Below are 24,365 nucleotides of genomic sequence, written 5' to 3'. Positions count from 1 at the left end.
GAAATGCAATTCCTTTACTTCCAAGAATATCTAGTAATTTGAACAAGGCCAATCAAGTATGTTATTAACAAGAAGTCTTAAGAGCTCCAAATTAAGAAAAAGAATTATTTATAAATAAAAATCGGTTTCTGTAAGTGGATATTTCTTTTTTTATTGATTTTTTTAAAAACCCTTACCTTCCACCATAGAGTCAATATTAGTAGTAGTTCTAAGACAGAAGAGCAGTAAGGGCTAGGCACTGGGGAGGTTAAGTGATTTGCACACAGCTAGGAAGTGTCTGAGGCCAGATTTGAACCTAGGACCTCTCATCTCTGGGCCTGGTTCTCAATTCACTGAGCCACACCGCTGCCCCCAATAAGTGGGTGTTTCTAAAGTATTTGATGGCACAGCCTAAAATGAAAGTGGGATAAGTTAGGTTATCCTCCAAATACTGACACGGGGAGGATCCTATCTTCCCACAATATACCACCCCATACTACAAAATCCCACCCTCTCTCTTGCCTAAACTTGGGCTATGCCTCCTAAAGGCCCTTTCCTTCCTGCCATGCTTACAGTACTGACCTTCCCACACTTCCCAAGAGATTTAAGGATAAGGGCTCTAGAGACATAGGTCCCATTTTTCCCCTCTTCCCTTCCCTCTCTAATTCTAACACACCATGAAAGCAACAAGTTTATATAGCTTGACTCAGAGCCGTCCTAGATCAAGGCTGAGTGGGGCAGCAAGACTCCAATCAGGGGCCATATTTGGATTTCTGAAAGCCATGTTGTAGGCAAGGCCCAGGCAACTTCCAGGGTCCCTTAATCTCCACAAGTGGCTGGCTGCTCAAAATGGAGACAACAATCCAATCTCAGTTCCTCGTACAACAGACACAGTGAAAGCTTAGCCTGGGGGATTCCTGCGTAGAGGCCTGCTCCATTTTGGAAAGTCAAGGAGAGGAACATGCACACTTTTATGACCTACCATCAGTGAGATTGACGGCAACCACCCAGCGCCCACACTGAACCATTAGGCCATAATGGCCCTGAAGGGTCCCTAAGCCACAGACTAAGAATTCTGAGTGCTCGGGGCCCTGACACTACAGATACTAATGACTACCACATTGCCTAAATAAATCATCATCACTTTGAAGGGCCAGCTTCAGACTCACCCCGGCATGAATCCAAACTTCATTTCAATAATTCCCTGTTAATGCTGCACAAGGAGCTTCCTGGGTAGACAACTCATTAGTGAGTTTCTGAGACATGATATTAGAGAATAAAATAAAAGGGGGAAAAAGAGGGGGGAAAGTGGATGAGCATACATGGACTACAGTTGGAAAAAGTTGCACATGACCCCAAAGCTGGTAACTAGAGCAGAGGTGAAATGCCAGTTTGAGGTCCCCTTGCTGACTAAATGGCAGCTCCAGGGGAAAAGGTTTTTCAGAAATGTGAGGTGTTAATAATAAAAATATCAGAGTACTAGGCGGTGGCTGGGATGCTGATATATAAACTGGGCCAGATTCACAAAGCCTGGAAGGAAGATCAAATCTTGTAACCTAGATCTATTTTGGCGTTAAGTCATCAGGAAACTCTTTGCTTCTCTTACACTTACTGGACACTCATCAAGCACTTCACTCACAAAGAGACCATCCTAAAAATGGATATAGAAGAATACAAAGCACTTTCCCTGCCTTCCAGGATATCCGATGGGCTGAGAGTAACTCAGAAGGAATTAGGCAGGTAGTATTCATTAGCTCCTGCTGATTGGTGTGCTAAGCAAGGATTAAACTAGCTATTAAGAGTCATTATTAGAGAAATGTTCTTAAATTTCATCAAAAGCCTCAACTTCCCTTCCTTTTCTTCATGTGCCTTTGAGTTCCCTTCTCTTCGAATCCATCAGGAACACGCCATTTCCCTGACCTCATTTCCAGAAAGGCTGCCATGATTTGGTTTGGATCTCTTCTTCTCTTCCTTGTATTCAAGATGGGATTCACAAAGAATAAGTCAGAATACATTTGTATTATCACTTTCAATTCTGGGGCTATTTCTCCCTGGGACCTCTCCATCCTAAAAGTCCAGTTATTAAAAATACGTAAATCAAGAAAGGCCTTGTCTAAGAGGTGACAATGAGCGAACAAGGGAAAAAGGAGATTCCAAGTAGAAGTAAGGAGGGGGGTGTTCTAGGCATGAGGAATCATTTAAGCAAAGATCCAAAGGCAGGAGATGGAATGCCATATTTAAGAAACAACAAGTAAGTGAGGTGCTATGGAATATGTCTTGAAAAGGATGACCAAGATGGTGAAAAGGTAGACCCTATGCCATGTAAAGACTGGCTCAAGAAAGTAGGGATGTTTATCCAGGAGCAAACTTAAGGAAGATGCAATCCCTGATCTCAAGGAGGTAAAGGACTACCATACAAAAGGGATTCATGCGCCAGTGGAGGAGAATGAGGGACAATGAGAGAACGTGAGAGAGACAGAGGTTCACACTACAAAATGAGGAAACACCTCCATGAGCGCAATTAAAGCTACCTGTTTCAGAAAAGGCTGTTTAAAAAAGTTGTGAGGTCCCATCCACCAGCAAGGTTCAAGCTAGGGCTGAATCTGTTAAGAAGCTAGATTAGTGGAGAAGTACCTCAACTCTAACACCCCTCTCAACTCAAAAATTCTATAAGTCCAAGTCCTTTTGGAAACTTCAAAGTCCAATTAATTCATTCATTTATTCAACAAGAAATAATGAAGCACTTACAAAGTGCCAAAGAGAGAAAAGCAGACAGACTATAGATAAAAAGACCAAAATGAAAAATCCAACCTCAAGGAGCTTACATTCTACTTGGAGGAAAGAATATGTACACAAGTAAGTAAATACAAATTACTTATTGAACAAATACTTACAAAATACATATATACCTTGAGGTAGCTTAGGATAGCGGAAGAAAGAGTTGGGAAGCCCTACGTTCAAGGTCGACCTCTGACACATATTGGCTATAATGTAACTGGGTAAGTCCGAATTAAATCTTTAGACGCTCTAGGCAACTAAGACTATAAGTTGCTTCTTATAGAAGGAGGTGATTTGCTTTGGTAAAGGATTTTTCTCCCAGGGAGCTCTCCATGTTAATGAAATTGCAAGTCCAGCATAAAAATAAAATGTAAATCAGGAAAGCTTTGTTTAGGAGGTGGCACTTGAGTTAAGCTTTGAAGGAAGCAAGAGATTGCAAGAAGTGGAAGAGAGGAGGGAGGGCCTTCCAGGCACATGGAATCATCTATTTAGAAGCACAAAGATGAGAGATGGAACACCAAGTATAAGAAGTAGCAAGCAATTCACCGAGATGTAGAGTGTATGACAGTGAGGTAAGGTACAATAAACCAAAACTGATGGGCACTTCTCCAATAAAGCATTCTCCAACTATTCCTTCCCACATTGAACTCTCCCTGATCGGGCCCAACACAGTAATAAAGTTTCCCCGACCTGGAATATAATATTGTTATTTGACATATGTATGTCTCATGCCCTTAGGCAGATTACTAGCTCCTTGAAGTAAGAAGTCTGGTCATATTCTTCTTCTGTATCTTTTATAGAAGTGATTCCCAAAGTGGGCACCACTACCCCCTGGTGGGTGCTGCAGTGATCCAGAGGGGCGGTGATGGCCAGAGGTGCATTTATCTTTCCTATTAATTGCTATTAAAATTTTAAAAATTAATTTCCAGGGGCTCCAAGTAATATTTTTTCTTGAAAGGGGGCGGTAGGGCAAAAAAGTCTGGGTACCACTGTTTTATAGGAACAAGCACTGAGCTAGTCACAAAGAAAAAAAAGCTTTTTTGAATTATATCAGGGGGCCTGCTGGTGGTTACCTAGTGATGTGGGAAAGCCAGAGGGAAGCTGAGGTAAAGAATATCTCCAGGTTAGCTTGTGTCAAGACATTTCTAAGTCAAAACAAGTGCTTTACCTACCTTGTATAACCAGAACTAAATTCGAGGGATATTCCTGTACCATAAGACTGAAAGATCCTAGGCTTTTTCTCTAAATATAGTAGAGAAAAAAAATTCAGTGGTAGACATGAAAAAAGAGGGATGCTCAGTGGGAAAATAGACTGGTTCTAGGAGAAATAGACTGGTTCTAGGAGAAATGAGAGAATATAAATCCTGACAAAAAGTGGGTGATAAGCTCTGATAAAAGGAAAGCAAAAGAGGGCAGAAACTGTAACTCACTGAATAGAGAAGAGAAAGAAAATCCAAGAGGGTTTGTAGAGGGATTATAAGTTGAGCCTTACCCAAACTCCAAACACAAGCAAACCACTGGGAAAGAACCAAGTGAGGAAAACAGAAGGGCTCCAACACAGGTCCAATCTGCAGGGATTTCCTGGCTGAATTCCTTCTTCCCAGACATGAATTTCTAATATGAACAGGAGAAGGCATGAAGGAATAGCTACTTCCAATTCAAAACCAGGTCAGACAGAACCATATCTAGATTCCAGCAGGGGTTAACTTTTCTCCTGGGGGAAGACTAAGTAAAATTCTCTAAACTGAACAGCATAGACAAGTGGGAACCAAGCCTCATTCCCTTGATGGCCCCATGGCTGCCAAAATTACTGACAAAATGACCTACAAAGAGAGTTTCTATTTCGCGAGAAGTCGACTCAAACCCCAAAGGTTAACAAGGAAGAAGTTGTCAGCAATTTGATTTGCACCATAGAGAGGAAGCCTTCCCATTTTCTTCACAGTGCTTGGGGCCCCCTCATCCTCAGCAAGATATTTCCCTGAAACTCTTCCAAGGAGAGGAAGAAAGGTCAGGAGCCATCCCAGAAGAGTGGGGGAGGCCCAGATCAAACCAGAAGGCCTCTGACCCCTGGAGAAAGGTATAATGACAGGGTGAGCATGTACCAATCATCCTGTGGCCACCTTGACAAACTAGACCAGAGAAAAGGCAGGGGTTCCATAGGTCCAAACTGCTGCCAGATTTTTGCAAAGCAAACATATTTGAAATCATTAGGTCCTTTCAGACAGCCTGGAGAAGATGAAGAACAGATTTGAGCAATTGTGCAGTTACTTAACAGAAAAAAACTTTGGTAATCCAGGCCCTTATTTCCACCACCCTCACATACCTGCTAAAAGCCAAAAGAATAAAATAAAACTTTTACCTGGATGAAGGTAGGGAAGCCTAAAAGAGTCAGCAATATTCTCTAGGTAAATGTCCTCCTTGGTATCTCTGAGGCTCAGACTCTCTACCAGCATGCCCATGAATTATCAGTAAAAGTGTCTGGGTAACAGGAAAGGCAATATGATACAGGCACAATATGATACTGAGTGTCAGGAGGCCTACCTGGGCTCTAGCAAATGCCAATCCTGCCACTGGCTGGCTTCTGGCAGGTCATTTTCCCTGTATGGCCCTCACTTTCTACATCTCTCAAAGGAAAATAGTGAACTGAGCTCCCTTCATGATTCCATAGCTGAAACTTCATTTTCTACTACAGGAGGCATTTTCTGGTCCCACCAACGTCAAATGCCTTCCACCTACCCTGTCCATATCGTGTGTGTGTGTGTGTGTGTGTGTGTGTGTACACACACACACACACACACACACACACACATATATATATATGTGCAAAAACAATAAAGGTTGCCTTTTCTCCTTTTCTTTAAATCCCCAAGTGACACATAATAAACCTAATAAGTACATATTGATTGGCAAATTAATTGATGTCTCTTCCAGAACAGATATTCTATGATCCTAGGTAAGGAGCTAAGGGTTGGAGGGAAGAAGCTTTGTTGTGAATCTCCAAATGAAAAATAGCTAGCAGATAAGCTAAGGTGCAGTGGAAAGATCACTGGACTTTGAATTCAAATCCCATGTCCCCTGTAGATTATCTATATGATATATTCAACAAGTCACGACTCCCCTCTCTGAGTGTCAGTTTCCTCCTCTATTAAAAAAAGGAGGGGACAGAATTTTGATCAAATGACATCTATTTTCTGCCCATCGGAAAGTCTCAAGATCTTGGAGGGAAGGTAATTAAGAAGGAAGGAAGCAGACAGGAAAAGAAGGAAGGCAGACAAATACAAACATAAGATATACAGAGAAATAAGGGTGACCTTTCCCACAAGATGCTAAGACAATGGAGCACAGATATGGGGGGAAGGTGAGAGCTCCTTCAATGGCGCCCTCTCATCTGCCTGACTTCTAGTTTCCCTGCTAGGGGATTCCTTATTACCCAAAGGAAAAAGACCCATTTGATGTCTCTCTAAGTTTAGTACCTAATGGCTGCCCAAAAGGGAATTACAAAAATAATAAATTAAATTAAACTTATATCTAAACACCCACGTTAGAGGGAGCGTGAGATAGAGGTGAGAGCTTCTCTGTAGATTCCTAACTTGTTAATAAATTATTGTCCCCCAAAAGTACAATCATTTTCAAGGCCAGCACTGTCACTGACAAGAAGATTCCACCAAGTGCCCCTCGAAGCACAGCTGATATGGAGCAGGGATGGAGGGTTGACTGACAAGTGTCTCTTTTCATCACACTGGTTAACAGACGCCACCAGGCTGTGAATTGATTGAGACATGTGCTAATGACAAACTTTGGAAAATGTAGTTGCACGCTATTAAAAAAAAACAAACCGCTTGGAAAGGATTACCTAAAAGGTGTTTTATCAACTTCTCCTTTGTAATGAATAAATATGAAAAATACCAGCAAAATGTTTCACCGGGTGTCATCACAACTGCCTATTAAAAGGGGGTCGAGAGGGCTAAAAAAGATCATAACCGTTAGAAAACAAGGCAAGCAAAGCAGAGCCGTGATCACAGCCGATTATGTATGGAGCCCACAAACTAGGGTTGTTGTCATAGCAGCTATAAAAATGTCAGGGAAAACTGAACAACTATTATCCAAAGTAGTAAACAAAATGAAAAATGCAAAAGAAAAACATGAATGAGGATCCTATGGGAAAGGCCATGTATTTCCTGGTCAGAACTCAGAATAAAAGCAAGATGAAATACACTTTTGAAACAACAAAATGTATTGGTAACACATGTCAAACTACACAAATGTCTGTATTGTGGTCCTAATGCAGTCACAGACAAGAGCCTGGGAAGTCTAAAGCATAGAGATCTGAACAAAATAGCACTGAACTAAAAGAAAGTAACCTGCGGTTATAAGTGCCTTGTACAGCATGGACATCCCAGTCTTTGATGAGTTTTGAAGAGAGGAAGGGAAAGAGGAAGGGCCAAAGGGAAGAAGAGGAAGAAAGGAAAAAAGAGAGGAAAGGAAGGAGGGAGGATGAAGTCATGAAGAGGAAGGGAAGGAAATGGATAAAGATAGAGAATGGAGGAAAGGAAGCTAGGGAAGCATGGTGATACAGCTGAAGGAAGACAGACAGGAAGGAAGGAAAGCCAATCTGCCAATATGATGATACCAAGTCACTGGGGTACTGAAAGGAGAAGTTGAGAGAGCTCTCTGCAAAGTAATGTACCTGATATTCTAAAGATAAGGCTCCTAAAAACTCTTAAAGAGAATCAAGGATTCTGTTTAAAAAAAAAAATCTGCCAAAACCACAGCAAAAATGTTGCTGCCAACTTTTACTAAGAAAAAATATTGCCAAAAGGAAATAAAGTCAAAAAGATGAATGTTGTAGAGGTATAAAGCAGGATTAAACATAAATACTAAGTTGTAATACCTGTGTTAACGTTTTGAAAAAGTTTTATATTCTGAAAAAAAAATTATTGGAAAACTGAATTCAGACAGGGAACAAGGAGGGATTTCAAACGCAAGACAGAGCAGTAGTTGAAAATATTGTCCAAATAATAAAAAAGCTACTTGTAAAAAAGCACTTCATGAAAACTCCACTCAAGGAAAATGCTTGTGGGTTTGGATGTCACACATGGACCTGGGAGGTTTATCAACTCCTCTCAATATCTGGGGGATAAAGCTAGGACTGTGAGAGGAAACTGAGAGAAATGAGGTTACCTATGCTAAGTGTTAGCATGATAGAAAAGAAGCAAAATAAATATAACTTCCGGGTATAGAGAGCTAGGCCTAGAGTCAGAAGGTCCAGGGTTCAAATTTGGCCTCAGATGCTTCCTACCTGTGTGACCCTGGACAAGTCAATAAACAATGACTGCCAACCCTTGTTGGTCTTCTGCTTAGAATTGATACTCAAGAGAAGAGAGGATTTTAGAAAGGGAGAAAGAAAGCCAAATATATGTGTATGTATGCATATATATGAATAAATAATTTTTACATGTAATGGTGGAGACTATGACTGGAAAAATAAATAAGTTAACTAATATTTCGTATCTCTAAAAAAAATGACAAAACAAAAAGAAAGTAAGGAAAACCAGTGGTGAAGTGTTCAATATTTTAAGAAATCAAGGTATTGGTCATGAGTTCAGGAGTCTGATTTTCCAAAGCATCAGTCTTATGACCATGAGAGGTTACTTTCAAAGAAAGTCAAGGCAAAGATGAATATCTGAGGATGTCTGAGCAAACCAAAGGAAAGACACGAATAATTATGATTAAAAAAAAAAAAAAAAGGAATATCAGAAACCAAAGTACTACAAGAGTGTAAAGTGCCAATGTTTCTATCAGGCATTAAAAGAACAACTCTGTAAAATATGTTTTCCAAAGTGAAAGGGCTGGGTGTTGGAGGGTTGGGTTGGGTTTGTTGTTGTTGGTTTGTTTTATTTTTTTTTTAAGTAATTGAAAAGTAAATATATTTCAGCTTCTTAATGGGTCCATAATTAATTCACACATTCAACTGTTAAGTCCAGAAATATGTTCATGTTGACAATTTGCATTTGATGTTTCAAAAACAATCTGTCACATTTTCATTTGCTTTAACAACGCAGAAATGTTTCCACTTTCCAATATTGGCCTGACTGCCATAAACGTGTGGTCGGTCGCTCATCACTATCAGTGGATCAGGTCTGTCAGGGAAATGTGCAGGAGGGATAAAGGGTGGCTGCATACTCAGAAAAATGGAGCAGGCCTGCCAAAACAGGGCCAAAATCATTTTGGAGGCTAGTTGGGATATAAAAGCTTTAAAAGGAGGTAAAGTGGTAACTTACTGATAATTATATAATTTAATATTTAATGATATTTATTGATTATAATTTATTTAAATATTATGTAATACATAATTATTACAGCTAGCATATATTTAGCACTTTATATATTACAAAGTACTTAGCATGTATTATCTTATCTGACCCTCATGACAAACCTATGAGGTAAGTGCTAAAATTTTCCATTTCACAAATGGGAGAAACTAAGGCTGCAAGATTTTCAAGTAACTCATTTAGGATCACAAAGTTAGGAAGTCTTTGAGGCAGAATTTGAACTTGGGTCTACCAGACACCAAGTCTGGATTTTATGTCTCCAAAATGACTAATTGAGAAAGGGAGGGAGATATTACTTATTTCCCCAGAGCACTAAGATGGCAGAGAAAATGCTTGCCATGAGGGTCACTAAGTGAAGAGGAAAGTTGGTGTTCTAAGCCAAGTTCTCAGTGCTAAATAGGCAAAATTTGGTGACATTTAGACAATGAGACAGACATTCAAAACACATCAAAGAACAAGAAGCTGCCAGTTCCCAAAAGGGATGCACCCAGATTGTTAACAACAGTGCTCCCACAAGAATGAAGAACCATACTCAGAATTCAGTGCAGGCCTAACTTGGGCTTTATCACATCATCATAAGGCAGGCCTTGGGGTGAGTGAACAGGATTCTATCGCCTAATTTAGAATTTAAACAGTCTCTAAGTCCCTAAAAAATACCACCTAGTCATGGTGCTCCCAGGATGTCCATTCCAGGTTTCTATATTATTTAACCATGACTAGGATAATGGATGAACCTTGAATTTCTTTTTGTACCATGGAGCTCAGTTGGCTCTTTAGGGCCTAAGGCCTAGAATGAACACTAGTGTCACCAAAATCAGTTGGGAACATCCCATCTGGCTTCCCTCTTCTCCCCTAAGGGAAACTTTGAAGATAAGAAAATGGCAGCAAGCAACTGATATGAATCTGGCTGAATTCCATTAACTTGCAATTAACTTGGGCCTATAAGGTATAAGGCTCAGTACTAAGTACTAAGAATACAAGCCAAAAACAATCTCTTCCCATAGAGGTTTATATTTCATAGACTGGAAATAACTGGGGGAAGGAGAAACCAGGGAATCAAGAAAGGATTCCCACTGGAGGCTCAATGTGAGGTGACCCTTAAAAGAGAAAAGAGCATGAGGTGAGAAGGAAGTGGATTACCTGAATAGATGTTAAGTAACTGGTCCAGAGTCATAAAGCCAATAAGTATCTGAAGTCATATTTGAACTCGGGTCTCCCTAACTAGAGACCCAACACTCTATCCAATATGCTTCCTAGCTGCTTCATCTTTTTTTTTTTTAAGTTCTTAATTTCCATCTTAGAATCAATATCATGTGCTGGTTCTAACACTGAAGAATGGTAAGGACTAGGCCACAGAGATTAAGTGACCTACCCAGGGTCACACAGATACCTGTCTTGAATTTTCCTATGATTATTTAGGCAAAGTGAGGATAAAGTGGAGAATGAAAGACTTGTAAGTGTTGTTGTCATTCAAAGCTCTCAGTCTTATCCAACCCTTTGTTATCCAAACCCATTTGGGGTTTTCTTAGCAAAGATAATGGAGTGGTTTCCCATTTCCTTATCCAGCTTATTTTATAAATAAGAAAACTAGGACAAACAGGGACTTGCATAGTCAGGAAGAGTCTGGGGTCAGATCTGAACTCAGGAAAGTGAGTCTTTCTGACTCCAAGCCCTGCACCCTATGCAGTGTGGCACCACCTAGTAGGTAGGAACAATTAAATAGGAAGCAATAGCCTCAGAGATAAAAGGCCAGCATTATTATCAATTACTAAATGTTTATTAAGTACCTTCTATGGGTCAAAGCACTGGCTAAGTGCTTAGGATACCAGAAAAAAGGCAAAAAACCTCTGATTAGAAAGCAGCTGGGTAGATCAGTGGATTGAGAGCCCAGCCTAAAGATAGGAGGTCCTGGGTTAAAATCTGACCTCAGACACTTCCCAGTTCTATGACCCCAGGCAAGTCACTTAACCCCTACTGCCTAGCCCTTAAGGATCTACTACCTTAAACCAATACCCCCCCCCCAAAAAAACACCTCTGATTCCTAAAACTCAAGATGAAAAATGTTCTCTACCTGCAGGTAGAGAACTGAGGGATTCTGATTTTTTCCTTCTTTATTTTTCTTACTTTTTTATCCTTATAAATGTTTTGCATGACTTTAATGGATATCCTATTGCCTAACTTCTCAATAGAGAAGGAAGGGTGTGGAGGGAGGATTTGGAAGAGAACCCTAAACTTAATTAATCAATCAATTAATTAATTAATAGATGAGTGAATGAACTAGCAAACAAATAAACAAAAAGAGAGGCAAAACACTTTATCCTCAAGCAACTTATAATATAATGAATCAACAAGTCAGGGAAACTTATCTAGAAAGGCTTTAAGATCCTACTGCAGACCCTAATTATTCATTGATAACCCTTGTTGTACAGCAGTAAAGGCAAGCCTTACAGTGCCCAAACTGCAACCCTTATGCCCCATGTGAGCCTCCTCTCTTTCCCCACGTGTGGGTAACTCGTCTCCCCTCCCCACTAAGGAAGGTGAGGGTGACATGATTTCTATGCCTAGGGTAAGTAAGAGTTTAACTATGAATGGCTAGAGCTAATTCTATTTACACAAGATGAAGAAACTGAGGCATAGAGAAGAGAAATAATGGGAATTAATGGCAAATTCCAGTTCTCTCAGATCTTATTCTAATACTACATCAATAAACGTAAAGCCACATGGAAAAGTGGAAAAAATACATGATTTTTGGAGGCAGCAGATCTGGGTTTAAAATCTCTATGGGCCTCAGTTTCTTCATCAGTAAAATATGGAGGTTTGGAGTAGATGACATCTAAAGCCTCTACACCTCTCAACTGATATTACAATGTTATGACACTATATAAGTTTGTAGCTGAATGACAGAGGATGTGACTCAACTAGGAAGTACCAGAGGCCATAACTGAACCCAGGATTCTCCTGCCTCTGGGTCTGGCTCTCTAGCCAGAGCCACCTAAGCTATCCCCAATATATACTTTTTTCTAAAATTTTTTTTAAAACCCTTAACTTCTGTGTATTGGCTCCTAGGTGGAAGAGTGGTAAGGGTGGGCAATGGGGGTCAAGTGACTTGCCCAGGGTCACACAGCTGGGAAGTGCCTGAGGCCGGCTTTGAACCCAAGACCTCCCTTCTCTAGGCCTGACTCTCCATCCACTGAGCTACCCAGCTGCACCCAATATATACTTTTTAAAAAACAAAATCTACAACCAGTTTTCATTTAGCCTACCACATAGTAGGTTCCTAATAAATGTTGACTGATTGATTGATAATCTCCGATTCACATTTTTGTTCTTCTTTTTATACCAAAATCTCCATGTTTCCTCAAAATTGTTAAGTTCATTAAAATTTTTTTTTCAATTTTTAACTTAAAAAAAAATTAACTGCCTCATGACATTTACTAGCCCTATGATTCTGGGCAAGTGATTTCAACTTCCTCATCTGTAAAATGGGAATAATAATATCTATCTCTCAGAATTATTGTAAGAACAAAGGAGATGTATAAAAAGCATTTTGCAAATGAGCTATTACTATTACTGATCATTTTGACTCCTAACTACTGGGCCTTATATTGGTATTTAACGTTTGTGTGCACATGGCCTGTAGGACTCCATGAAGCCTGGGCTCTTTATAGCTCCACACAGCAACTAGTGCAATGCCTTCTGCACAGGGAACTCCAAATGAATTGAACAAAAATATATTCCTCTATCGCCTTCATTAGTATGCGAACTCCTTTAAAATAGGGTGTTTCATTTTTCTACTTTTATTATTCATTTATTATTTCAACTACATACAAAACAGGGTTCAAATATCAAACCTGAGCTGTGCTTAGATCACTTAATTGGATAAATGAACACTGCAAAATTTGAAGAGGGTTAGACTATTAAATAAGGGAATGCTTACTGCTGCTCTTCTGATTATAAGACATAAGAGAAGGGTTTTTATAGGACATAAGAGAAGGGTTTTTGTTTTTAAAAGGGGGAAGTGGGGTTGCAGCTAGGTGACCCAGTGGACAGAGAGCCAGACCTAGACATGGGCAGTACTGGATTAAAATCTGGTCTCAGATGCTTTCTAGAGGTATGACTTTAGGCAAGTCATGCAACCCCAACTGCCTAACCCTTAATACTCTTCTGCACTGGGTCCAACGATTCTAAGACTGGAGGTAAAGGTTTTAAAGAAAAACAAGGAAGGAAGGGAACAAGGAAAGATTTCCTGCAAGAGAGGGGCACCTGAGTTGAGCTTGGAGGAAAGGATTCAACAAACAGAGAGTTCCAGAGTAAATGACCAAACAAATGGCTTAATATCTAAGCCGAACACTGGAGCGTGTTTGTCCTGAGCCTCGCTCACCTGGGCACTCCTTGACTCCCTCTCTGCAAGGAAGAGATCAGGCTTAGACTGGGCACCAAAACGATACACTACTCAAGATATGAAAAGGTAGTTAACCGAAGAGGAAAAAATAAAACAGTGGAAACACTCATTTCTAATATTGCATGCACGAATTATGCGTAATTTTGAAGTTTTTCAGTAAATTATAAGAGAACAAATTGAAATCATAAAAAATGCACCTAAGTTTGAGGGTGCTCATGTGCCCGTGCACATGCGTGTGTACACACACACACACACACACACACACACACACACAGAAAACTGGATAAAAGAATCTTTGCTATAAATCCAGGACAGGATTTTACCGCCCCCCACTGACACTTTGGGATAGGTAATCCAGCAATTGGTTCAACTTGATTTGAAGGCATGCATGTTCCTCTCTTTGTTGAAGACAAGAGGCTAAACGAGATGACCCTTTCCAGCTCTAGCACCCTAGGATTCACTCATATCACTGCACTCTAGTTACACTGAGGCAAGAATAAAGAAAAACACAACATTCCAACTTCCCCCCAAAAGTCAATCTATCTGTGTTTCTGAAAATGGAAAATCCACATGCAGCAGTAGCACCTGCCTGATGTAGAAATTCTATAGGAAGAAGAAAAGGTAAAACGCAAGCTTGAATGCCAGCTCTGTCACTAACTCCCTAAGTGACCCTAAGTTAAGTCACTTGACTTGTCTGGGCCTCAGTTTCCACATGTTTAAAAACCATTAGAGAACTGGACTAGATGACCTCCAAAGGCCCTTCCAGCTTTAAACCTAGTAACCTATAATTCTAAATGGATGGCCTACAGGAAACATAACTTTCAAAATTTTGGCCCACCCCATCACCCTCATAACCTTTTTTAAACCCTTACCTTCCATCTCAGAATCAATATTACATATTGGTTACAAGGCAGAAGTGTGGTAATGGCCAGGAAATGAGGGTTAAGTGACTTGCCAAAAATCACACAGCCCCATCATAACTTCTGAAAACACATCCACATTAGTTCTGATTTTTTTCTTCAGAATGAAAATTCCCTAAGTTTTTTGATTTTTAAATATATTTTTTTAAACCCTTACCTTCCATCTTGGAGTCAATACTGTGTATTGGCTCCAAGGACTAGGCAATGAGGGTTAAGTGACTTGCCCAGGGTCACACAGCTAGGAAGTATCTGAGACCAGATTTGAACCCAGGACCTCCTGTCTCTAGGCCTGGTTCTCAATCCACTGAGTCACCCAGCTGCCCCCTCCCTTAGTTTTTTTTTAGGCAATGACTTTCAAGATTATTCAGGCTTCAAGGTGCTTGGATACAAGCTCTCCTCAAAGAGCACAGCTTTCTGAGCCGAGGGAAACTGAGGCTGGCCATTCTGCACAAGCTTTCCTTCTGCAATTTAAATGGGAGGAACAGACGTCTGAGATTTTTCTGAGCTGGCTAAGCAGGGGGGGGGGGGGGGGAACTGGATTACAGACCCTCTGCACATGCTTGTTATTCCGACAGAACAGTTCCTGGACTTGAAACATGATCTCCGGGGGGGAGAGAAAGACATTTTTATCACATATTAAGGTTAGACAGATGTTTTGTGTCTTGTGTTACCTGAATCAAAAGCACCATTAAAGCACATAACACTGCATTGTTCAGCAACAGATGTTCCTCTTAGAAAGTAAACAAAATCTCTCTCTCTCTCTGTCTCTCTCTGTCTCTCTCTGTCTCTCTGTCTCTCTCTGTCTCTCTCTGTCTCTCTCTCTCTCTCTCTCTCACACACACACACACACACACACACACACACACACACACACACACACACATCCATGTTGATGGTTGCACACTGGAGTTGGACTTTAGCTCATGCTCCAAATTTCCAGATTCTCTCTCAATCAGGCCAACAGATCAGGCCCCTCCAAAACTGCCTTCAGCCTAACCCTAAACTTGAGTCTGAGATGAGGCAACGGTAAGGAGGGCTGATCCCAAATCTGCAATGCTCTTTGCAAAATCTCCAGGGAAGTGCTCCTTGGAACAGTTGGAAGGCAGAAGAGTTCTCTCCCTCACACAGAGTTCAGGAGTGTAGGGCCAGCTGTGACAGATACACCCACACCCACACAAACACACACATTCACACAAAATCACGAGCCTACTAAAGACAAGAAATAACCCTTTTCCAAGGAAAAGACCATTTTGTCCCAAGGGTAGTCAAGAAGAAAGAGAAATAGGATACACAAATTCAGAGCTTTGGTGCCAAAGGGTAGAAGAGGGGAAAAAAAATAGTCTATTCACATTTGCTTTCCCCAAACTGTTCAAAAGACCCCCGAACTGCCTTTCTCATCACTTCCATTGCCCCCGATTTCAAATATCAGCCCCCGACAAGAAACTAAGCAAACAGACATAGAAAGAAGCAGCCAACAAGATGGAGAAAATAACTTTTTTGAATGACTAATGTCCCGCCGGGACACTCCTGGCTCTCCACTGCCCATGGCCATCGGCCAGATATTCCCAGAATCTCTTTCCAAGGACATCAGGGGCAAACGTCCCTGACAAAGTTCCCCAAGGACTTTCCCAGCCCAAGCCCCTCCCTCCCTCTCCACTTCCCCGAAGGGACTGTGAAGCCTCTAAAGCCAAAGCTCCCGTCCTGTCCCTTCCAAGAGTAGGGCCTAGAAGGCTGATTCACCCCCAGAGGTCTGAACTGGGGGTCACTGTGAGCTTAGTTATCTCAAGGACAAGTTCTCAGGCCACCAAACTCCGCCAGTGCTTCCCCACAGACACCTAGGAGAGAAGCAACTCCAAGAAACAATCCGGGATTGACCCTCTCCCCCTTCGCCCCACCACCCCCATTACAATCCTACCAAAGGGTCCAGCTTTTTATGTCCTGATCCCTTCGGCTTGTGGCTGCCCTTCTAACATGCTAGTGGAGAAAGAGCTTTGCCATTTTTTAACACAGATGTGCTTAGACACATACGTGGACGCGCTGGTCACCCCATCATTCGGTACACTCCTAGATAGGGGAGGGGGGACGAAAAGCAGGGGGAACACATGCAACAACAATATTTCAAGGAAGCCTGCAGAGATTGGGGAGGGCAGCCATCTCCTGGCTAGACCTAGGCTTCTCTCAGACCGCCAGGCGTCCAGGGGCACAGTGAGAGCTTTGTGTGGCTCTCAGCGGCTAACTGGGCTGGCTCGCCTCCCGTGGAGCCATTTTCTGAGTGGGGGGCCCATCCTTTTAGGCATCTGATGGAGCCTGCACATCAGAGGCAGTGGGAGGTAGAGAAAGGGGAGGCCTTCACCAGAGCCAGGGCATCCCTACAGGGGGCAGGCAGAACAGAGACAGCCGAACTGCTCCAAGTTTTTGATATGCCTGTTGGGGGGGAGGGGCCTGGGCTTCCCCCCAGTCTAAAAAACATTTCAAAGGGTAGGGGGAGGCTGAGAAAGGGGAGAGCCCCATTCTTTGCAGAGGGAAATATTTCAAAGGCGACCCCAGCTGCTGAAAAGGTTTCAAAAGACCCTTCCCTTTCTATCAGCTCCAAATCACTCCCACCAACCCCCAACCCCCACAAACCCCCCAAGCAACAGCAGGGAAGACTGGGAAAGAGAGGGAAAAAAATGTTTCCAAGGAGACATGTCCCTGAGTCATCATAACTCGTGGGGTCTCAGAGGCTGCAAACCCATACAGAGGCCCTGATATAAAAATGAAACGTTTATGCTTCTCCTGGGGGAATTAGCTAGCAGCCTGGATCCTCAAGGGAAGATGGCTGTAGACCCCAAGTGCCCCCTGTGTTTGCGCAGAGCCTGCCAAGGGCCAGACTATGGCCAGGCAGGCTCTTGTGAACAGCTCATGGGAGCCGCTCTCCTGAGTCCCCTGACTTCTATGGAGGAAGTTTTATCCCACTGAGTTTGAAGCTGCCCTTCCCAACCTTGGGGAGGGGGAGGAGGAACGCAGCTGGGGAGAGGAGACTTGGCCCACCATTTATATGGGGGAAATGGACCATGGGGAATCCAGAGCCTTGGGGATGGGGGGAGGAGAGGCTCTGGCAATGCCTCTTCTAACTGGAAATGAAAGAAGTGGGAACCATTACCCAGCCCCAGAAGCCTTGAGTCCCTCCTGAGGAATCTCTCTCCTCTGCTTCACATCTTCCTTTATTCCACCCCACCCACATCCCATTCAATTCCCTACTCTTCCCCATCCTGCCACCACCGAGAACCAACACTGACATGGGTTCAAGCCTGAGTGGAGAGCAGATCCGATGGATGCTCCAGAATGAACAACGCTAGGCTCTCCCATTTCCTCTTCAGTGTCCTTTCCGGTCATAGACTATGACTAGGGCCACCTAACTGGTCTTACTACCTCCAGTCCCTCACTGCTCTAGTCCCCATCCAGCACTGGCCATCAGGGCAATTCAAGAAGCATTTATTAAACTAGGATGAACAGGGGACTGGACAACGATGACTCACATTTCTGTAGTGCCTTAATATTTACCAAGTACTTTCCAAAAAAGAACCTTATAAAAAAGATATTCCAAGGGACAGCAAGGTGGCTCAGTGGATTGAGAGCCAGGAGTAGACACAGGACATCCTGGGTTCAAATCTGGGGTCAGACAACTTTCTAGCTGTGTGACCCTAGGCAAGTCACTTAACCCTCATTTCCTAGTCCTTACCACTTTTCTGCTTTGGAACCATGATACAGTACTGATTCTAAGATAGAAGGTAAAATTTTAAAAGAAAAAAAAATCTATAGTTAACTACCTTCAAATTTCTTTTTGATAAAGATACAGAGACTCAGAGTAGTTAAGCAACTTATTCAAAATCAACACAGCAAATCAAGTGTGAAAGACAGGATTTGAATCCAATTATTCTAAGTCTAGTTGCTCTTTCCACTGAAATCTACCTCCTTTCTATTCTCCCCTTGCATGGTTCTAACATGATCCCCAATTAAAAAACCTGCAAGAACTCCCCACTGCCTAGCAAATAAAAAAGAAACTATTCAACTTGGCATTCGAGGTCCTCCCCAATCTGGCTCCGACCTCTCTCCTCTCTCTGCAGTTTTATCTCCTACAATTCCAATACAAATCCTTAGCTCCTATCACCAGAGTCTCCACGTAATCCCCTGAAATCGCCATGTTCATTCCCATCTCCATAACTTTTCTCATGTCACTCCATTCACCAGGAAGGTCGTCTCCTCCTTCTCCCTCCACTCAAATCTTAGCTAGTCATTGAGAGTACAATTCAAACTCATTCCTCCATGAAGCTCTCTGAGTTGCCAGCAGTCCCCAAGAATCTTCTCTGTAACTGCTACACGACCAATTATCTGTACTGCTCCTTTGGCATTTGTTGCATGCTGCTCTATATTGTAATTATTTGTGTACATGAATCTTCTCCTCCAATTAGTCTACACATTTCATGAGAGCAGGACCATGTGGATTACATCTTTGTATCTTCTGTGGTGCCCCAGATGGGAAGACTTGGCACAGGGGATTGTACCCCATCAAGGAGAAGGACAGCCATGGACTCAAGAAACCTGCATTAATATCCCAGCTCTGACAATAATAACTATGAGAAATTGGTACAGGTCTCTTGAACTTCCTGGCCCTGAGTTTCATTGTCAGAAAAATGGGGGAAATAGTGTCATAATATATTTTCTACCTTTTTTCACAGAGCTGTCAAGAAGAAGTTACTTTGTAAACCTCAAAGCGCTTAAGAGATGAGAGCTGACTGGTTTTTCCACATAAGAATTAGTGTCAATAAATTTCATACAGTGGCTGATGAGCTAGAGGAAGGAACATATAGGGGAGAAGCAAGATCACAAATTAAGAAAAGTTTCACATGTGATGTCCTCACTATTGATGATACCAGAAGACCAACTAGGTCAGAGAACCAAAAATATAATCTAATATAAACCCACCTCCCTGCCGTCTGCCACACTAAAAACCCAAGTTGCAGTCAGGACTTCCATGACGGTCTGCCTAGTATCCGGAGGTCCTGGCCAGTATCAATCCCTGCTTCCATTCTCCACATGCTTTTTGCACTCCATAACTTAGATCCTTTCATTCTAACACAATGACAGACTATTTCCTACAACTAGTACTCTTCACCTAGATATTAACAATCATATCAATAATATCTCACACTTATATGACATTTTAAGACTTTCAAAATACTTCCCATATGTTATTTCACTAGATCTTCATAAAAACCTTGTGTGAGTGGTTAACTCTAGTTATCCATTTTTATATATAAAGAACCTGAGGCCAGGAGAGAGTAAATGACTTTGCAAGGGTCATGTACCTAGTAAGGATCTGAGGCAGGATTAGAATTTAGGTCTTCCTGATTTCAAGTCTAGTACACTATTCACTTCATAGGCTAATCAAACCACCACCACTTGGGCCACCATCTTCCCTTCAGATCCAATGGAGAAAACTCAGGACTGAAGAATCTTGGGAAGAGTAGTACTTCCAGCCCCAAGTCCAATATCCTTGGAAGTATCCTTAATGAAGATACTGCCTGGTAGTTGCTCTTCTAGGGACTATAGCCATAGCTAAGGCAGATAGAGAAAAGAAAGATTTTGCTGCCAAAGTCTTGGCATTGTCAAATGCCAAATAACACCAGAAAGGGACATCATTTTATTATTTGAATTGACATTAAGGAAGAGGCAGTAATATCTGCTTTACTGCTGTACCCTAAGAATCAGGAGATTTTTGTTATGCCATTAGAATCTGAAATCCTTAAACAACAGGGGATGTCTTGTTTTTCTATTTGAATCTCCAGCACTTAGCACAATACATTACATATAGTAAGTGCTTAATAAATACTTTATTCATTCACATAGGTACCCTTATCTGAAACAAAGACCATTACAAAAGGTATAATGAGAAAAGTGCTGAATTTGGGAAAAGCATTGAATTTAGAATCAAAGAATCTGGGTTTGAACCCCAGCTCTGCCTCTACCTATTTCTATTTCTATTTCTTCTTCTCCTCCTTCTCCTCCTCTCCTCCTCTTCTTCTTCTTAACTAGTATCTGTATAGCATTTATAGGTTTGTAAAATACTTTACAAATATTATCTCATTTTCTCCTCACAACAACCCTGAAAGGCAGGTGTTATTATTATGTGTATTTTGCAAATGAAGAAACTAAGGCAGAAAGAGTTGAAATAACTTGCCCAGGGTCATACGGTTTGGTCAATAAATGTCTCAGATGGGATTTGAACCCAGATACCCTTGACTTCGGGGCCATAGTACACCACCAACTGCCTAATGTGACCTTGGGCAATCAATCAATAAGAATTCATAAATCAAGTGCTATATGCCAAACACTTCACCAAAGATATAAAATCAAAAAATTAAAGTCCCTGACCTCACTGAGCTTGCATTCAATTGAAGAAACCATATATATATATATATGCATGTTATAAACACAAATTGATTGGGGAGTTTCTTCCCAAGAAGCAAAGAGGGCCCTCCCAATATATCCTAGAGGCAATCCTTATTGTCTACTGCTACGACCAATGTACAAATTGTACCAGTATACCAAAGGTACCAATGGAACATTCTGACTACCTCCCTCCAACCAAGGGACTGAACTATCTTATCATAAAGAACAAATACAATTCCCTTTGTTTCCCTATGTCTCAATTTCCTCATCTTCAAATGGAGGAGGGTTGCTTTGTAATAGCTCTTCCAACTCAAAAATCCAAGATCCTACATGGTAGAGCTAACTCAACTGGCCAGAAGAGGTAATAATATGGAGGGAAAGGAGCAGACTGGAGAGTAAGGAGATCTGGGTTTTCTCTCTGACTCTGTCCTAAACTAGATAAGTGGCCTTGGGATGCTCCCCTCCATTCGAAGCAGCAGACTATTTATAAGCACCTATAGGCAAGGCCCAATGTCCTAGGACAAGAAAAGAAAAAGAGAGAGAGAGAGAGAGACATGAAAGAGTGCCATGCTTTCAAGGAACTTCCAATCTAAAGAGGGAGAAGACCCATTCACAAGTGCTATGGGAAATCTGAGGACGTAGTGATCACTTGGGTGAGGAGCTGGTCATTTTATTAGACATGCCCAGTTCTCTCTGAGATCCTCTATGAGTTCTAATATGCTATGGCCCTGGATCTTCCCCTCCAAGTCCACCTTTCATTAGGTAGATCCATTAAATACTTCCCCACCCCAAAGCAATATGCCTCTACTTCAGGAGACAACTTCTTTCCCATCTACCCATTTTGCCATACCCACGAATAGTCCAGGAAGCCCAGAACCTAAGTGGTCCCAGGTGGACCACGACTCAAAGAGGGAAAAATTTCATCTTGGATCCAGATTGTGTTTAGAGACCACATTTTCCATATTTTGTCCCATCCTCTTTTTTTCCCTACAGCTCAAGTTAAAAGGAAATATTCCTCCCTTTGCCCAAGAAGCCTCGGTTCTTTCAGGTTTAGTAACAAAAGAGATGGAGAAGGAGAAGAATGAAAAAAAACAAAACTTTGAAATCACCATGGTCCAATTAGCAAGGCTCTCACCCTTCATGCTTACAAACAAGAGATTACATTAACACCTGCTACAAAAGCAAACATTTTTAGATATCTTCATCTTCACCTCCTTGACACTCCCTTGAAAGGCCTCTGAGCAGTCTGGTGACTGACAGTGTATGTGTACGTGTGTGTGTGTGTGCGCGCGCGGGCGTGTGAGTGTATCTATCTATATACATACATACATATACACACACATATATATATATGTATGTATATATATATATATATATATATATATTTTTTTTTTAATTTTATTTTATTTTAAATCATGCAGACATCGCTTTAAAAAAAACAAAACCAAAGATTAAAAAGTCACAATCTCCATGCGCAGCTCTGAGCTTTATTCCCTGGTCTGGCCCCCCACTGGGCTTACCCCCTCCCACTCCTCCACTCATCCCACTAACCACTCCCTTCAGATATTCATGGATTGTTCGGACTACAAAAAAAGTCGAACCGTGCAAGCAGACAGAGAGAGACTCCAGGGAGGGCAGGCGAGCAATTTCCAGGAGACCAGTTCTATTTTATGGGTGATAAAGACTGCAGGTTGGGGAGCAGAAGGCTGGCCTGAGCCTTGAAGACTCTGCAACCTCCCTAGACCCAGAATGCTAGGCCATCAGGCACTCCCTTTGTGCTACGCTCATCCAAATAAATGGACCTCCTGGGCCACGGCGTACGTTTATAACCTGTGGGCCGATAGGAAAAACACTTCTTTTGCACTGGTCAGAGAGGCGACTCTGTGGCTGCGGCACGGATACAACCCTTTCGACTACAATAACACTTTATTACCGAGCTTGTTACCCTCGTGCTGAGCTGGGAAGCCGTGAGGACTTTCTCTTTAAAAGCACCACATCTAGGAAAGCTGAACTTTCAAAAGTCCAGGACCGTTTGAAAAGAGAAAGTACTGAAATAACTTTGTAAGCATTCTGTTTTGACAATGTGCCTGAGGAATTCGCCACATTTAGCTAGGAAATGCGAGCAGTTAAATCTATTCAATGTCATGACATACAAAATTGGAGCGTAATTGCCCCTAAGTGGTTGACAACTGCAAAGTACTTTTTATAGGGAGAGAGGGAAATTTCTGCTAGAAAATGGAAGATATTGTCAAAAGTTGGATTGCCACATAAGTGGCATAAGACGGCTCAGATGGAGAGAGCGAGAGAACGCCAGCAGGGACACTTCCCATCCCCCTCGCTCCCCTTCCCCACAATCCCAGAAACGGGCGCAATGATAACTCTATCAGCAGACTTAAAAGTGACCCCAGAATGGTTCAATACGGAGGAAACAGTCCCCGAGGAAGCGGGCTAAAACCCCCTCTTACCAATCATATGGTTGGCAACGTGGATTTGAATTTCTCTTTCATTTTCAAAGGTCATCTGGCACTTGATGCACTGATATGTCTTTTTCTGTTTAAAAACAAAAGAAAGAGAAATTAAGAATGTGGTCATACCTGCAGGAAACTGCAAAGCTCATATCAAATGACTCACAAATACCAAACATATACATTCCATCTCCCCACTCTGCTTTCTTGAGTTCTACCAAATCACCTCAGCTCTCCAGCTCTGAGAGTAGTTCTGAATGACCTGCCAGGTTCTAAGGGGCCTGGTGTCTTTGGTGAACCCACTCCTCACCTGAACTGGTTAACTGCAGTCCCAAAATAAGTTCCTATTTTGAGAAGCTGAGGCCTGGCCCTTAGTGCCTCTAGTGGCATAGAATCATTGCATTAAGAGAACTCCATGCTGGGAGACACACCAGGGAAACAGACAACCATCCAGGGAGGATGGACTGTAGAGAAACCAGAATCAATGGTTTGGCCACTTTTTATCTCCCCACAAAAAACAAAAAAGCAGAAATTCTTATCTTGGACTCTGTGAACCATGTTTTAGAAATTCCTTCATAGCAATATATTCTGTTTCCTTTATAATCCCATGTGTTTTAATTTGTGCATTTAAACACAACATTCTGAGGAGAGGTCCACAGGCTTTACCGAAACTGCCAAAGGGGTCTGTGACATAACCCCTGTCCTAAGGCAATGAAAAATTCCTTTCCATTGTGGCTCAAAGCATATTTGCAAAGCTGGAGCAGTGACACTGCTTTTCATATCTATCCTTATGTTGCCTATGTCACAGGTTCATTGCATGGAGGCTATGATGCACAAAGTAGAAGGTGGAGTGAAGAAACAATCAGAGAAACCATTTATCCAAACTGGAAAAAGAGGGTTGGTGGGCATGATCAGAGCCTGAAGGGGAATGTGGATGCTATTTGGAATGCCAATAGGGAATCCTATTGGCTAAGAATCAAATGTCCTCACATGAGAACGTGAGAAATCATAACATCCAGCTCCTCTTCCATTTCTGGGCTTCGGTTAATCCTAGGCA

The 24,365-nt window shown here is 41.9% G+C and overlaps 1 protein-coding gene across 1 annotated transcript in view; it reads right to left on the bottom strand.

Annotated features, from left to right (window-relative positions):
* ZNF423 (zinc finger protein 423) overlaps positions 1-24,365 on the bottom strand; it is a 350,075-nt gene that overhangs the window by 126,921 nt on the left and 198,789 nt on the right. The window contains exon 4 of the mRNA XM_044664166.1: positions 23,309-23,393. Within this exon, the coding sequence (XP_044520101.1) occupies positions 23,309-23,393 (85 nt within the window). The remainder of the gene's footprint in view (positions 1-23,308; positions 23,394-24,365) is intronic.

This window comes from Gracilinanus agilis, chromosome 2, assembly GCF_016433145.1.
Source record: "Gracilinanus agilis isolate LMUSP501 chromosome 2, AgileGrace, whole genome shotgun sequence".
Classification (NCBI taxonomy): domain Eukaryota; kingdom Metazoa; phylum Chordata; class Mammalia; order Didelphimorphia; family Didelphidae; genus Gracilinanus; species Gracilinanus agilis.
This window is presented reverse-complemented; position numbering and strand designations above follow the sequence as displayed.